A 17,620-nucleotide genomic window follows, 5' to 3' on the forward strand; every position below is an offset into this window, starting at 1 on the left:
ACACTGACATAACTATGATTATTTTATGAGGAATGAAGAGCTTCTGGAAGAAGAGTAAAAAATAAAGTTAGACAATGCAACTGATTAAACGGATCAAAGCAAACAATGTCACCAGATTTTGAGTTTTCCTCAGATTTCTTCGACAATCTTTTTATTAACATTTTATGGTTGTTGTTTTTTTGGGTTTTTTTTCCTGCAGTTAGAACAGCAGCAGCTGATTTTAGACCTGTATCTTCTGTGGAGCACTATGAAGGCCTAACCAACCACGTACGCCGCCTACAAGACGGCAGAGGTGCTGTGAAACTGCAGCATTTTAAAAACTGCAGAGCTGACTTCAGATCCAGCAAGACTTCCACATCGCTACAACACCCACCTTAATGACGTTACACAGACAACCACTGGCACCAACACACTCACAAGAGTATTTTTCTTGAAATTTCTGGATATCCAACATATTTCTTGCCCCACCCCCCAAAAAAATCTCACTGCATTTCCTGATGTAGGGGAGCTTTCGAAAGACTTTAGGAAACAAGAAAAAAAAAATCACTACTCCAATTCCACCGTCGACTAAAGGTCCCTTTCAAAACATAGTTTTACTTTATGCTTCCTTTTGCTGTTTCCATAACGACCATGAAGGGATGGAAGAATGTGCTCTATAACCTTCAGGTCTCAATGCCGACGAGAAGACACACACACAAGCTACATGCATGCACATTTACATCAGTCAGTCACCAGGAAACACACACAAACTTGCCTGCTGGCTCACTCCCCTGCTGTAAATGAACACACACACACACACACACGCAGAATTATGCATTGTAAATCTTTTTTTTTTTTTTAAAACGCCTTAACACGGTAGAGTGGTCAGGAAAATGAAACCAAGACTCTGTGAGACAGCACGCTGCTTTAAATCTCCTGATTATTCCCTTTATCCTCATTGATAATCAATCACAGGGATCAGTTCAGACAGGATATCCCATTAGACACCTACACACACTCTCTCATTACCCCCCAACCCACTAACTCAGTTTATTCCAGTCTAACAAAACTCGCAAGCTCTCCCACCCCATCTATCTCACTCCTAAACACGACAGCTCCCATATATATACACACACACACGCAGCGAAGAGACGCTACACCTATTACACGTGACGTAGCAGAAGGAAGTGATCAACCTTTTTTTTTTTAAAATCAAGATAAACACTCCTCAGAATCTTACAGGCCGTTTCAAGAGAGATCCCGAGGAGTCCAAATAGAAGCAGATAGGACGATAGAGTTAACAGAGGAGGTGAAGAAAGGACAGCGGATACTCTGTAGGCGTGTGTGCGCGTGTTTTCTCTATGGATGCTAATTAGCTCGAAGATGCTTTTTGTTTTGTTTGTTTTTCTTCTGACAGACAGACAGAATATTAACCTGCAGCCTGTGATTGAATCCCTTTTCTCAACAACACAGGGACACCACTCTGCAGCACTCATTCCTTAATCTGAACCTGCATTTTTACTCTCACCAAAAAGATCAGGTTAATTACTCCTCTCTAAATCCAGGTCCTGTTTCTAAACAAACATTAATTGCAATCAGACCTAATGTTTATTACTTTCCCCCCATGTTCTTAAAAGCGGCAGACATTGATAGTCATAGTTTACAGTTAATAAAACACATCTGTGTGGAATACGAGTCAGGAAATGTCTGCGTAAAGCCAGTTAGGAAAAACAAGGAGAAAACATTATTATTGTTGGGTTTTTATTCTGTAGTTCACAGTACAAGAAATACCGTTTTTCTCATCGATCTATCGAAAATTTTCAATTGAACTCAAACTTAATATCTAACTGGCATATTTTAATTATTCTATTATAATTCAAGGAGTTCAGTTCTGTCAGCGCACTTCCTTATCTCCCTCCGACACCTCCCACCTGTCGTATGTGCAAGCAGAAAAAATAAATCTCCCTCTTTACGACCCTGATTTAGGACCCATATGTCACTATGAATTTAAACTTTAAAAATGATACTTTGCAATGGGATTTGTATTATTTTTATATCTCTGCCTAGGAGGATATTAGCAGAAAATCTCAAAACACTTATGAGTGGATTTATATTAAATTCAGCACAAAGATTAGCAAACATTCATTTCTGGAGGAGCTCTGGATCAAGTTGTAGATCCTGGATCCTGAAGACGGTTCTAGGTCAAAGCTAGCAGCAGTAGTTTTCATGACTTGTCAGATGAATTTCAATCAAATTTCCATGAGTCCATGTGAAATGACTGAAAAAGTATGAGCAGACCTGAATGATACTATAGTCATATATTCTGTATCCATCAAGCCTCTTTGGTGGAAACGTGGTCTCTTTCTCCCTTCCTCTTTTAACTGTGATCCATCTTTAGCAGTCACATGTAAAAAGAGACCGGGCCACTGGGATAAAAGCTTTTCAGTCCCTCCTGTCAGTCCAAAAAAAACCTTTAAGTAGGCTCTTACAAACATGGGAATGTGCCAAAAATCACCTCAAAACACTAATATGAAATCAAAAACCTCTAACTTTTACTCTGAAGGATACAAGAACATGCACACACACACACACACACACACACACACACACACACACACACACACACTCCGTATGTTGACAAGCTTCTGGCTCCCACTGGGTTAATTCATAAGAACAAGCTCAAAACCACAAAAAAGACAATTGCACACATCTGCAAGCCATTTGGTCTAATCACATAGTGCAGGAGAGGGGAGAGTAACAGAAACCATATTGTGTATTGGCTGCTCTCTTCACCGTTAAACAGTCAGGACTGGAAACTACATGCAGAGCGCAATGCTGCTCTCATCATCCTCAGACTCATCATCAGTGAGGAAAAAATAGAGCTTCAACAAAGAAGTATTGTTTCAAGGTTCCTGTAGCAACAGAGAACCATAGCATATCAAACTGCGCCTGAACAAAGGAGCCAGCCTTGTCAAACAAGTCGGGTCCACCTCCTGTGTGCTGAGGAGACAATTGGATTAAAAGAGATTAATATTGAGTGTCAGTCCTAAAAATAATCTCCATACATGACACAAAGTGGATGAGGTGACAAATTATGTTTTTTTTCTTCTTTTTTTTTTTTTGGATGGGGTTGTCAAATTCAGGAGTGTTCTTATGTAAATTTGAGTGTCAACATTGTCATAACCACTATCCTCGTCTCCCGTTTGATGGACAGCTTATCACTTGTCGGTTGTGTTTGAGCCTGCCTATCAACACAGAGAAATTTTTGATGGCTTTGGCGTGCGTGCGTGTCTTTGTATAGTTGTATAAGCCTGTTTTTGAGTTTGAATGTTTAAAGGCGTGCAAGAACCACTAACATGGTGGGATGGATAGAGTTGGAGTCACCCCTCCCTCAACAGCTTGCAGGGTCATTCACATAAGATATGCAATTTGTCAGCACCAGCAACCACTTATTCAGAATCAGAAAAAAAATCTTTGTTTTGCCTAACAATTTCCAAAACACAGATCAGAAAGAGGAGATCATTATCCAGTCCTACGAGATTTCCCTCAGAAATTGTGAAGAAAACAGTCCTGAGAGGACCCTGTAACTCACTGCAACAGGTTAGTGGTTAACCATGACTGCTCCAAAAATTCATCATCCTCATCCAGGAAAAGTGGAAGAGAAGAGGTTAGTATGTCCATATGGATGCAGAACTTATTTAGTTCTTTCTTCATAAGCTGCACTGCTGCTTCCAACTTTGTTTTTGCAGACATTTAATTGTAAATGTATCAAAAATAAAAGTCCAAAATCATGATGCCGATTTGTACTGATTCTAGTCAGCGCTACCTGCAAGACAACAAGCAAGCAACCTTTAAAAATACTTGTTTTCTGAATGAAGTTTGGTACAGGGATAAGACCCGGCTCTCTGCCCTCATCTGCATTCTCTGTGTGTCCCATTCAATTTTGCTAATATCACCATGACGATGGGCCGGGCAGCCAGCTTCAGTGACCATAAGGTCTTAACAATAAAACGGTGGAGTTGCTTTTCGAATGCAAAAATTAAAACCACAGTAAAAACAAAGCAGAAAACTCTGTAACACGTTGAGACAGGACATAGCTTTCTACTGGTAATAAAAGTACACAAGTATTATAAATGAAAAGCCCTTTTACCACTAGCCAAAAAAAAACAAAACACTAACATCTGGCTTTTGTCTGCAGTTGGAAAGAATTAAAATCTCATACGTACAGGGGTATGTGTGGTGGGGAAGAGACATAAAAAAAATAAGAATGCAACACAGGTCCTTTTGTTTTGGTCTGTTCAGCTACTGGAGATGCACATGATGCCCTCTACTGAATATGACCCTATATAAACATAAAGGGCTCAACATTTCTTAGATTGAAGTGCTCATGAACAAATAAAAACACAGTAATGAATATTACATTCAACATCTGTGAAAAGGTTCTTCTGAATTTTACACACTGGTCCTTTAATAGGCTTATTATCAATATAATGGCCATGAAGAGATAGTTAAAGGAAACATGTACATTATCCTCTGAATCTACATGAAATTATTGCTTTTCTTCCTCTTCTGTTTATGTAAACACACCCACACTAGTGAGTCCATGTTCAAGTTTCAGTTTCTCAACAGTGGCTTTCAAATGCCTATTCCGTTGTCCAACACAGTCAAAATAGGGGAACTGCACACAGCAGGGATGTTCATATCACTATTTTGAAAAGAATAAAGTAAAAGCAGACTGAAGACATCAAATTCAGTCTCACCATGTCATGATTATACAAGCTTTGGTTCATACCTGGTATAAATGCCGTCCAATATGCCTAAACGAGCTTCAGAGCTCGGGACATATGAGCCCGTCTGGGCCATAACACAGATGTGGGCCACTTGGCGAATATAGGAGCTCTTGCCCCCCATATTAGGACCAGTGATAATCATTGTTCGACGGTTATCACCCTGTAGCATGGGATGGGAGAGGGGAGAAGAATAAAAGTGACATAGACAGAAGGCAAACGGGAGACAGAATAAGATATTTGCATGCTGTCCTGCACAGCTGAGAAGGTGGGTGGACTGGCTCCTCTTCCTATTGGCTTGTGCTTCTGTGGCAAGATTAACCTACACCCACTCAAGCACTGAGCGAGGAAGTGTGTTTGCAGCGTTGTGCAAATCTGTATTTGTGTATTTATGAGAATGTGTGAGGATGGCTGTGTTTGTGCTGCTGCAATTTAATTTCAGAACTGTCTCAATGAATTAGGGAGCGAGCAGACATCTGTGTGTTTTGGCTAGATTCAAAGCTTTGTGAATGAGCCTGTGTGTGTGTGTGTGTGTGTGTGTGTGTGTGTGTGTGTGTGTGTGTGTGTGTACCTGTAGTTCTGTGTGGTTGGGCACATACTGGTTTTGCTCTCCCATCAGTAAATCTATAGCAGGATGTCTTCCATCCTTGATCATGATCTGACGTGAACCTTCACACACCTCCGGCCTACAGAAATAGAACACACTCAGTCAGAGGTGAGGTGCAAACACACACACACACACACACACACACACACACACACACACACACACACACACACACACACACACAATTAAAACCATTCACAAACCTCTAGAGGTGTCATGACTAGTACAATGTGTGCAGCACAAATTCATGGTAACACTGCATTTTGTTTTGCCATTTTTCCCTTTTTGTCACAAATGATTTCACCAATCTTTATAATAAAAACCTAAATAAATAAATTTGATTAAAATCGATTAACTTCATCCTACAGAAGCCAAGAAGGGATCCTTACTTTCTGAATGACCTTATCTCTAGAGATAATTAAGTCTGTTTTCTCAAGATAATTGATAGAATATTGAACTTGTTTACTCAAAATCATTTAATTAATCTCATATCAAGATAATAAAAGCTGTTTTCTTGCATTAATGAGATACATTAACCATTACCTTATTTAGCTAAAGATAGTTCAATAATCAACTCGTTAACAGAGAAAATTGAATTTTAAAAATTACAAGCGCAGCTGTTCTCAGCTACCATACAATAAACATATTTTAATATGCGTAAGTTCTAAATTTTTACAGTTGAGTCACCAATACACTGTCAAAAGTGACATTAAATGTCAATCTAAAACCACTTAATTTGGACATTTGAAATAAAAATCAAAGAAAGCAAAAATATATTGACAGACAATATGTCTATTGGCCTTGCAGATCATTTATAATCTGCTAAAATACAAGAAAAAACAGCATAGGGCAGTAACATGTTTGGCTTTCAGATGTTTAGCTCAGACATGAAAAACAGAGCAGACAAACACAGGTAGTGTAGGATTCACTAAAATCTCTAGCAAGCATACTGCAGTACATATCTAAAATACAAAAAAGGTTTGTGTGTGTGTGTGTATGTGTGTGTGTGTGTGTGTGTCAGTGTGTGGGAGAGACGTTGGCGTTCTGGCCGAGCATGCTGCTCAGCCCTGTGCGCACTCCCACACACAGCCTGTCTGAGACTATAGGACACGACACGGGACACACAAACACACGCACGCACACACACACAAATACATTTTGGCTTCACTAGGTAGTCACACATCCACCAATATTTACGGCCATCATGAGAGGACATCACCTGCAATAGTCCCCTTGTTTAGCCACCTCAGCCAATGAAAAGAGGCAGTCCATGGTTGCTAGGTGACTAATAGCTCTTTTCATGGTGTGATATTGCTCCCCAAACTGACTAGAGGGAGAGCGAGAGAGAGCGAGAGAGAGAGAGAGAGAGAAAATGATGAAGAGATTTTCAAGTGTTAATTAATGTAAGTGCACTGTTTTCTGAATAGAAGACACTGGCTTTACACCTGACTACAACAGGCTGACATTTGTAGAGGCATCTCTCTGAATCTGACATGTTCTTAGTGTGTGTGTGTGTGTGTGTGTGTGTGTGTGTGTGTGTGTGTGTGTGTGTGTGTGTCATACTCCATAAAATTGGTCCATTCCCTTTGACAGTCCAGCAGCAGCTGCTCTCGGAGCTGCAGCAGCTTCCTGTAGTGTTCCACCAGGAAGGGAGAGTGATACCTGCTGACTGCCTTGGTACTGCAGAGGAAAGAAGGGATGGAGTGTAAAGCAGGTTAAAGGAGGGAAGTCATGTACTGCGTGTTAATGTGGTGCATGGCACATGTCTGAGTAAATCAGTCATTAATAAGAACTAACATACAGAGCTGTTTGAAACAGCAGTAATTGATTTTTTTGGTCTAGCGGTGAGCAGGAGAGGAAGATGAAAACCTCCTGACAGACTTGTGTCTTTGGTATGTCACAAAAACAGTACCAGGGCAATGCTTAAATTCTGAAAACGAAATGGGAAACACAGAAAATACCACAGGTGCTGGTGATACGGGACATTAGTAAAACTTGGAATGATGATAGCAAGTGAGGGGGCAGCAACAGGTCTGCTTGCACATATTGTGCACAAATTGTGGAGACAGCAGGGTTTCCTCTACTTACTCCTGTACTACAGCTGTGGCCTAACACAACACTACTCATGGTGGAAAGTGAAACCACCCTACATGTAAATTTAAAGTGTACTATTGATATGTACATGTCAAAACTCCTCAAGCTCCAAGCCTGGTTTAAGGGTTTTGACTGCCAACTGGTTATTCATGTATGGTGAGCCATGAATGGTTAGCCATGAACAGTAAGCCCTCAAAGGTTAGCCCGGAACGTTAAGCAACTGTAGGCTTAGCCCTGAAGGTTGAAACATGCACCATGAATGGTTAGCCATAAGTGACCAGCCCTGTACAGTTAGCCATGAACCATGATTAATTTATGGCTAACCATGAACAATTGGCCCTGAAAGGCTAGCCATGACTGATTAGTTGTGAATGGTCAGCCATGAACCATGAGCCATTAATGGTAAGCCTTGAAGGGTGAGCGCTGAATAATAAGCCTTTAAGGGGGAGCCATGAATGGTTAGCAATGAACAATAGGCCTTGAACCTTGAGCCATAAAAGGCTAGCCATGAACGATTAGCCCTCAATGGTTAGCCCAGAACTGTTAACCAAGAAGGGTTTACTCTGAAGGTTTAGGCATGAACCGTGAATGGTGAGCCGTGAATGATTAACCCTGAACGGTTAGTCTTCAACCATGATTCATTTATGGCTAACCATGAACAATTGGCCCTGAACAGTTAGCCATCAAGGCAGCACTGTGGTGCAGTGGTTAGCAATGTTGCCTCACAGCAAGAAGGTTCCGGGTTCGAGTCCCAGCTCGGGCACGGGATCTTTCTGTGTGGAGTCTCCATGTTCTCCCTGTTCCTGCGTGGGTTCTCTCTGGTACTCCAGCTTCCTCCATCAGTCCAAAGACATCAAGAGGGGACGAGGCTGATTGATTCTCTAAATTGACTGTAGGTGTGACTGTGAGTGAATGTCTCTATGTCTGTCTCTATGTGTTGGCCCTGTGATGGACTGGTGACCTGTCCAGGGCGAACCCTGCCTCTTGCCTGAAAGATAGCCTGGGATAAACTCCAGCCCCCCCACGACCCTTAACAGGATAAGCAGAAGGAAATGGATGGATGGACATGAAGCCCAAGACTAGCCATGAGTGGTTAGCTGTGAATGGTTAGCCTGCCTTGAACAATGAGCCCTTCATGGTTAAACATGACTGGTTAGCCAGGTCTGGGCAAATAAAAATATAATTAATCAATTTATGTATTGTAATATGTAACAGATATATAACAGATAATAGATATAACATTAGGTATAATAGAACATACCACAGATGAAAATTATCTTGATGCCATTCCCTTTCATGTTTCATTGTAAAAGTACTTTTTAATCATGTTTTATACTTTAAAAAATTTAAACAATTGCAAAAGAAAGTTCATCCAGATGGAGCACTGTCTTAAAATCTAAGAAAAACACTGATAAAAGTTTCTGTGACTGTGTGTGTGTGTGTGTGTGTGTGTTCGTGTGTGTGTGTAACTCACCTGCTGACTTTGACCCACTCAGGTGGAACGATGGAAGATAGCGAGTTCTTCACTTCAATCAGAAACTGGTGGCAGAAGAGGAAAACTTTAATAAATAAGACCAAAGCGGACAGAGAAAATAATGTGTCACTGCTGATTTAAACTGACACACGAACGCACACAGACATCAGATCATCGCTGTGACTCAGGCTTCCTACCAAATAAGGCCGTCAATCACCTCCCACCTGTCTTTCATTGTTGGCCTCAGACACACACACACACACAGACAAATGATACCTCCTGTCCAGAGACGCTGGTGTAGTCCAGTGTGGGGGCCTTCAGTATCAATCTGACGTCTTTGAGGTGGTCTTGAATCTCACTGAGAACACGGCTTATCTGCTCCCTCCTTTCTTGCAGCACTGGGAAGCCGGACAGATCTGAGAACAGCTCTGTTTTATTCCCAGACCTGTAAAAAATATATAAAATAATCAAACATGACTGCTGCACAAAAGACAGACATGCATTGTCAGCAAAAACAGAGACACAAGCAGTAACTGAGACTTCAATATGATGGTCAGCCCTCTCTGTTCAATCATGCATGTGTCACTGGCAGGCTATTTATGTCAAGTATTTACAGTAGAAAACAAGCATTACTCACTGCATTAAGAGCATTTCCACTGCAGGAACTTTGAGCACTCGCCATGTGGTGCAAACGTTTACATTAACAACCCCCCCTTAATAAGCTGCTTCATTTTTTCTGTTTTCCATTGCGGTTCAGTCTCATGATTTGATGTAACAATTTTCTGACATGTTTCGATTGCAACGTAAAATTCCAAACCCACCAAAAGAAACGTTGAAAGAGCAGAGCAAAATGGAACACATCAACCAGCTCAGATCCAGACCAATCAGTGTCAAACCCTACCCAGCAGAGCCGCTCGGAAGCTCCTACCACAGAGTTTCTACCAACCCCGGAACGCTTCTGCGAGGGGCCCCGCAGGTAGAACAGCCACACACGTCTGGGCTGCCAAAAATGGCCTGCAAGTTCCTGCGTTGAAACCATGTCAAGTTTACTCTTCTGTGCATTTCTGGGTACCGTAAATGCAGATATGCACATAAAAACCGCAGAAACAGACACCTAACTCTATACCCTGGGGTTGAAAACTAAATGAAATCAAATGTAATTCTATATATCCAAATGTATGCAATTCAGTTACGAAAATGTCCTTAAATCAATGCACTCAAGTGTATTTGAATGCGAAGACGACGCATGAGCAAATGACAAGATAAAGGTTCTTCTATACCTCAATTTAGAAACAATAATACTAAAACACAAAAGAAATGACTTGCAGGGGCCAGATGGATGAATTTGGTGTCACATTAGTTAACAAGCCAACATTGTTAAAAATGAACTTTTTATGGTTCCAGCTTTGCAAACCTCACAATTTACCACTGTTATTGCCTCTATATGACTGTGAATTTAATATCCTCTTGGGTTTCATACAATTGTTCACTTCAGGCACAGAGAAATTACATTTTACACTCCGAACAAATAACAACAGATGACCACATAACAGAAGTCGGACTATTTTTCACCCAGAAAACATCCTGCCCTGATATTGAAGGCGTTTTTCCTGCCTTTTTTTCTCTGCAGTTTCCTTTTTTTTTTTTTTAAATAGATGTATTATCACTGCTGGTTCCAACTGCTCACGTCGTCCTCTTTTACCCTAGATTATACTCACTTGGCTGCTTTCTCATTGAGCACGTTGAGGAAGTTGTGGGCTGGAGCCAGCAGGTCAGGAGTGTCCAACAAGAGCCCTCGAATCAGTGCAGAGCTGATCTGAGTTCTGATAGCCGCCAGCAAGGCCTGCAGCTCCAGCCCCAGGCGGGAAAGAGCGCTAATGATGATATAAAACTCCTGCGTGGAAGACTGGAAGACACAATGTATTTAAATAGATAACTCAATGTGATATATCTCTTTCATTTAAGAATCTATGAGCTTTTTAACCAAGCAGGAGTGTGTATTAGTTCTGTTGTTTTAATCCAGCGAGATTAAGTCCCTAAATCTCATCTGCACAGGATATTGCAGCCCAAGTGCCGCAAGTTAACAAAAAAAAATATGACAATTCAAATTGTTTTTTATAAAATGTCCTCAAACAGCAGTTCGCTAATGAAACTGGACTCGATATTTTCATTTCTCTTAATCAAATTAGACTCCAAGCAACGTCCACTTAATTGTAGTTGCTGTTTGTTTAATTTTTCTACAGGGAAAGTCATTTCAAACAGTAGCTGAAGGTATGAGCTTCTTTTGTTTTACTCTAAAGTATTGTCTACTGACACGGAGAAAGACACTGACAGTTCCGTAGAAAAGAAAACTAGAGGGTTTATTTATCCCATTCCATAGTTGTTGTTTTGACTTTTAACTTCTAGACCAAGATTTTTGGTTTAAATATGCAAAATATAATCACCAAGTCTTTGACATTGATATGGGCATCATTAATTTGGCATTTTAGTTATCTAATAACTCCTATGTAAGGTAATATATATACATAAAATATATACAATCAAAAATTCAGTACAATCATACAATCTCAATCGCTGCTGCCTCTTGAAAAATAAAACCTGAAACCAGCCCAGATGAAATCAAATGATTGATTTCTTGAAGCTCTGTGTGGAAATGCCTCTAGGGAGACGAGCTATTGTACATTATATTGCCTTAATATCGTCATTAGTGGTGCCACCGTATCACAGCCAGTCATGGAAGGTTAATGAGAGTCGCACTGACAGTCTTCAGGTATTCACCACATGCTGCTGTCTTAATGTTCCCCCGGATCAGCGGCCCCTCGGTTGCTCTCTTATGAAGCCAAATACAGAGCAACAGGAGACAGCCAGCGTGCCCTCCTCCCCATTATTTTAGACCAGGCACAGGCCGTTACACACAGCCCCATTTATCTACAGATGGGCTAAAGGACAATTAAGGCCTGTGTGTGTGTGTGTGTGTGCGCGCGCGCGCGCGCGTGCACGTGCTGGCGCTGACATTTGATCATTGGATTTTTTTTTCAATATGGAGTCAGAAAGTTGAGCATGAAACAAGAAATCAAGCTAAAGACTCATATCTGTACAAAGCACACACACGAGGGAGGAGGCCACATGGGTCAGATGGGGAATGAGATTGTCTCAGACAATCAGGTGAGTGCCACTGAGGTGAGATTCCCGTCGTTAAGCAAGAGGTGTGCCATTAAAAAAAAAACAGAAAAAAAAACAGTGAGGAAGAAGGGGTGAGAGAAAACACAGTCGGTATAAATTTTTATGCAAAATAAAAGAAGTATTGTACCACCTGTATCAAAGAGTAGCAGCTTTAGCTTTTCTACATGTAAGTCTTCTCAAGACCTTTTACCTTTTTGTGGTATATGCTGCAAACACCCTTCTCCAGATCAGGCAAACGCAAGAGCAGGGATCTTATGGAATTTAATGTGAGAGAGTCCGACTCCAGGATTTCCTGCACCGCGTCCTGCCTCTCAGAGATGGACCTGAAGGGCCATGGAAAGAGAAGGAAGGATGGATGAAGTAAAAAAATTTTTAAAAAAAACAACAAAACAGAACAAGAGAGTAGAAAAGATAAAATGAAGGTAAAGCTTGATTTCTGGACCGTAAACAAATGCACGATGGCCATCTTCTTGTTGTCGACACGGTAGAACAGCGATTACTTCTGCTGTGAGAGGGCTGACTAAGACAGCTTCACTCTGGTTACTTTTCATAGTGATGCTCAAACTACTTTGTAAAGGTGCTGCGTGGATTTGCAGCAGAACTCCATCTCACTGAGGTCTTCTTGCTTTATGACCCAGAAAAGGTCCATCTGATGCTTTGGTTCGTCTCTTCTAGCTGTGAAACATTCAGTGATGATGATGATGATGATGATGATGATGATGATGATGATGATGATGTTACTTTCAGTTTTTACGCTCCAAGACGCTTGAACCGACTTACAGAGGAGCTGAAAATATTGAACTATAAAAACCCGCTTTTATGTAGTGTTTCTGTAATACTATGATTTTATCATTTATACTTCTTTTTTGGTTTATTTCGTTATTTAATCAACACATTACTGTCGATCGTGACAATTTGATTATTTCATTCGAATTTTACTGTTTCACAATATTTTCTCTTTTTTTATTCATTCGATTTGTCTTGCGTTCTTATAGTTACTGCTACAGCTTGTAATTTATTTCACCACGCACATCTCATCTTAAATGAGGGCAAGACAGTTTATTTTATTTATAAAGACAGTGAACTTATTTATTGTTTTCCTTCTTTATGCTTCATTCAATCCATTTCTTCTAAAGCCCTTTGGTTACAAAGAAATTCTCACGCAGTGTTGCAAAAAAAATATCTATATTTATCGCCTCAAAAAAAAAAAAAAAAATCACATAGCCCCGGTAATTCCAGGTGAATTTGTTTCAGGCCTGTTTGATACAGCAGAGGATTCAAGATGTCAAATCAAGTTCACTGACTTCTACTTCCACATAGAAAGTTCGATCCCCACTGACATAATATTATCTATTTATAGTATCATAATACTGTTGTGTGGCTTGTTTTTTTTTTTTGTCTTTTAAATATCTCGAATAGCTTTTTTGTTTTTGCTCTTTTGCATGCAGGTTATGTTGATTGCTTGCCGACTTGTGATTGCCGCTCTATTTTTTTATTTTTTTTGTTGCTGTAAAACGTTTTAAAAAATAATGACATTTCATGCGTTTTAAAAAAGGTGCGAGGAAAATGGCTTTATTTATTGATGAATTTAAAAAATGACAAGTGTTTAGCGTATTAATTACTGAATTACACGGAACTTCTCATCGAAAAAATGTTTTTTGTTTTTTTTTTGAAGAGGAGGACAAAGCCTGTGTGTTAGCGGTAAGTATCCAGCTAGAACAGAGTAAAAAGCAGATAAAGTAAAGCTTAGTGATGTAATAACATGGAGATCCTACTCAATCATGAATGCATATTTTGTGTGTATTTGTGTGTTACGCTGTGTGTCTTAGAAATAATGTGCTCGTGTGTGTAATCTGGGTTTTATTGACGTTGAATCTGTATAATCTGAAAACCCAATCCACGGCTGTAATCCCCGCACGGTGAGCGAGACACTAAACACTCCCACAATCATGAAATGGATAATAAAATGACATCGCACTGGAGAAGAGAACTGGAGTAGAACCTTAGAGCTGGGAACTGTGGAAGCTCTGTGGCTCGGTTTTATTCTATCTTTTTATTTTAATTGAAAGAAATCGTAAAATGTTTTCTAGAAAGACTAAAGAGCAGCCACCAATCCTCAGATCTAAAGCTGTTCATTGCCATTTATTTATGACTGCATGTGCCATTTTCAGCATTTCAGGAATTCATCATTCATAATCAGAAGTAACGTTTCTTCTTTCTGGACCACTGTGAGTTAGGTGTTTAATCTGGGACTGGGGTGCCAACTAGAAAATCCACCAGCCAGACTTGAAGACCCCACAGTCCACTTCCTGGTCAGCTCCAACCCATGACACACTGCCCCGTCCTTTAACTCTAGCTGGTGTCGCTTCCAGCACTTCTCAAAACCAACCGCTTCTAAAGGCACATTACAGTCTGGTCCAGGATCAGGCACTGAGAAAGCCGACCAAAGGCGCTGCAGGTACACTGACAGGGAAATTACGCTGCGCTCACCACCGCTGGAACAACAATTTATGAGGGACGGATGGTGGAGGTGGAAGGGGAAGCGCCGGGCCAAGAGAAACAACCGAGGCAATCTCAGAAGGCAGCACCAGGTCACCACATCGTGACATCATTGCGAGGTCCACTAAGACAAAAGCTAACTCAGTGAGCTCACAGAGCCGGAGGAGGCGTGGCCCAACCACACGCCTGCTGATGACGGGCGAGAGGGATAGTGAAGAAGGCAACAAAAGAGTTTGTAGAGGAGGTGGAGAAGCTAAGTTCCGCTTCAAAACAGTTAGAAGTCAGCATTTCCTTGTTTCTTACGTTACACTAAACCTTGCGGTAACATTCTGCCCCCCCCCCTCCAAATGGGAAACATGAAACATTAGATTGTTCAGATCAGTTCCAAATTGTACCTTTAAACACAACAAATCCAAATATTGAAAGAAGACTAATCTGTTCAGTCGTGCTACATCAGATGTTCAATGACTCTTCTACTCACTGCGGGTCTGTGAGGGGCTGGCTCACCCACTTCCTCATCAGTCTCCTTCCAAATGGAGTTCGAGTGTGATCCAACACCCACAACAGACTGCCCTTCAAACCACCATCTGTCTGTTATGGGAAAAAAACACACACACACACGTAATGCAACAGAGTATGTATGCTGTTCTAGCTACTGTACACAGTGTGACAGGTTCTTCAATGTAAAAATCCAACAATTTTATTGTCATTGTGGAAAGACAAATAAAGTAAGGGTTACAATGACATCTTTAGGAGATCAACAGGTAATCACAGGAACTATGCCTACTTCCTCCTCTGACACACACACACACACACACACACACACACACACACACACACACACAAACACAGAAACACGGCCTTCTAAGAAGTCGTGCTGAGCCCATGTAAGCCCAACTAGTCACTGAACAATTTGTCGTCAACAGAGAACCGTTTAACTCGCCCGATAAATCTTTGTAGTGCACCGTGCCATGATGAGTGTAAACCCATTTCTCAAATTTTTGCATGTCGTTTCATGCGGACGGTTTGTTGCACATATAGTTTTTCTACCACGAGAGCAATAAAATGGGAGACAGGAATATACGCCTCACCACAGGCGTGATGATAATGCATTTATGTGTATATCTATATTTATTAATCCATTAACGCCACCCTCCGTCAGGTTCTTTAACTGCTCGACGCTACATTGTGTTCACCAGCCATTTGGTGCTTTTCCATCAAACGAACTGCATGACACAGGATTTTTTTTTTCTAAAATCAGATTGGCCGATATTTTACAGCTTATTTGGCCATTAACTGATATTTGCAAATTCTGATCATTTCTATATGAAAGTAAGATATGAAGATTTATAATATTAAGATTTTGTTCATGTTCAAAACAACACATTAACAGGCATGATTGTTCTTCTTTATCGCCTCAACATAACAAAAAAGCCCATTGTTCATAGTTGCTTCATCATAAAACAACAGTGAGTAAAAATGAGGAAACCAGTCTCAATCTACGGGACCGATAATAATATTGGCAATCGGATCAATACCAATATCACCGATACCAACATGTTTAAAATAACGACCAATAGACGCTAGGATTGTTGTGCGCCCATAGATGGAGCCAGACTATGAGAGTTGCGTCAGTGAACCAGGACACCAATTTAAAGGCTTGAAAACAAAACCATCAGCTGAAACTCAACTCACTAAAGCTGAGGGGAGCTGCAGAGTCAGGTGTTAATTCTCCACTCGTACAGTCAGGCTGCAGCAGGTTCACGGACAAAGAAGCATGCCTTCGGAAAGAAGTTAGTTAGACCCTTTGGAAATGTATTCCCCAAAGCTGAGGGGTTCATTCAAAGCATTACATAAACCCTCAGGTGTTTGTACTAAGGCTTCTAGCATACAGCACCGCAGTAACCAGGATGGTGAGGGTAATCACCAACATGATTACGTTACCATGGTTACGCTTCCCTTTCCATCATTCATCAACTCTGTTCTTGTCAGTTAGCTTCCTTAAAATGGGTAAAAACAAAAAAGGAAAAGCACAGAACAGAAAATGAGATTGCTGTTCTCTCATTGAAGAACATGAAACACATAAGCAAAAAAAAAAAAAAAAAAAAAAAATTGTGCTTTTTTTTTTTATTTTTATCCTTCTGGTTTTCCCAGTCTGGGAGGGGGAAAAAATCCTCACGGTGTGTTTATGCAACATATTTTTTTGCCAGGCATCTTCCTCAGTTGAAACCTTGAGGGCAACCTTAGTGGTTTTACACAACCAGATGTTTCCGTATACAAGGGGGTCACGTTACTGCGCACGTTAAACCCCAGATCATCCAGATACACCTCGTCTTTTTCATCATGCTACGTTACATCATCATCAACATTTACCTGATTATTGAGGATTTCCAGGTTCCTGAGGGTGGCTGCGTTGAGGATCATCCCCTGTGACTCGCAGGTCAGACGCCGCATTGAGCTACACAGAGCACCAGGTCACATAGAAAAAAAACACCTTTTCGTCACCTCATCGTACTAAAAACTCTCTTCAAAATATTGATAAAAGTTCAATATTACATTGGTATGTAACGCTAAAATTGTAAATTCTCCTCAAATCTTTTAAGTTATGATTTCCTGCATATTTATGAATGAAATGAATACAATAAAAACCTTTTAGTTTGTTCTGGCAAGTATATCTACATTTGTTTCTTGTGTACCTTTCACTCCTGAGGACTCTCTCCAAGTTGAATTCTTGGAGATACTTGATGAGAGGCCCCAAAGAACAAATGACTGAGCACTCAAAGGATGCGACAGTGGAGAGAGAGAGAGAGCCTGGAGGACACACACACACACACACACACACACACACACGCACGCACGCACGCACGCACGCACACTTGAACTGAAGTCACAGTGATGGAGTGAATGTCTGTCGAGTAAACTACATTAGTAACAGAGGGAAATACAGAGTAAAAAAAATGACTGACAAGGAAGTAGTAGTGAGTCATACAGCTGCAC

At 40.7% G+C, this 17,620-nt stretch overlaps 1 protein-coding gene across 3 annotated transcripts in view; it reads right to left on the reverse strand.

Annotated features, from left to right (window-relative positions):
• Window positions 1-17,620, reverse strand: part of msh3 (mutS homolog 3 (E. coli)) — a 36,972-nt gene that overhangs the window by 13,260 nt on the left and 6,092 nt on the right. For all 3 annotated transcript variants that reach the window (XM_086206513.1, XM_086206514.1, XM_086206512.1), the window contains exons 10-20: window positions 17,320-17,434; window positions 16,997-17,081; window positions 15,105-15,214; window positions 12,315-12,447; window positions 10,660-10,847; window positions 9,218-9,386; window positions 8,942-9,006; window positions 6,937-7,053; window positions 6,593-6,700; window positions 5,338-5,452; window positions 4,772-4,929 (exon numbers count right to left, since the gene is read on the reverse strand). In XM_086206513.1, coding sequence (XP_086062639.1) covers window positions 4,772-4,929; window positions 5,338-5,452; window positions 6,593-6,700; window positions 6,937-7,053; window positions 8,942-9,006; window positions 9,218-9,386; window positions 10,660-10,847; window positions 12,315-12,447; window positions 15,105-15,214; window positions 16,997-17,081; window positions 17,320-17,434 — 1,363 coding nt within the window. The remainder of the gene's footprint in view (window positions 1-4,771; window positions 4,930-5,337; window positions 5,453-6,592; window positions 6,701-6,936; window positions 7,054-8,941; window positions 9,007-9,217; window positions 9,387-10,659; window positions 10,848-12,314; window positions 12,448-15,104; window positions 15,215-16,996; window positions 17,082-17,319; window positions 17,435-17,620) is intronic.

The sequence above is a fragment of the Aulostomus chinensis genome, chromosome 6, assembly GCF_037954235.1.
Source record: "Aulostomus chinensis isolate RoL2024-O1b breed Wild chromosome 6, RoL_Achi_v1.0, whole genome shotgun sequence".
Lineage (NCBI taxonomy): Eukaryota > Metazoa > Chordata > Actinopteri > Syngnathiformes > Aulostomidae > Aulostomus > Aulostomus chinensis.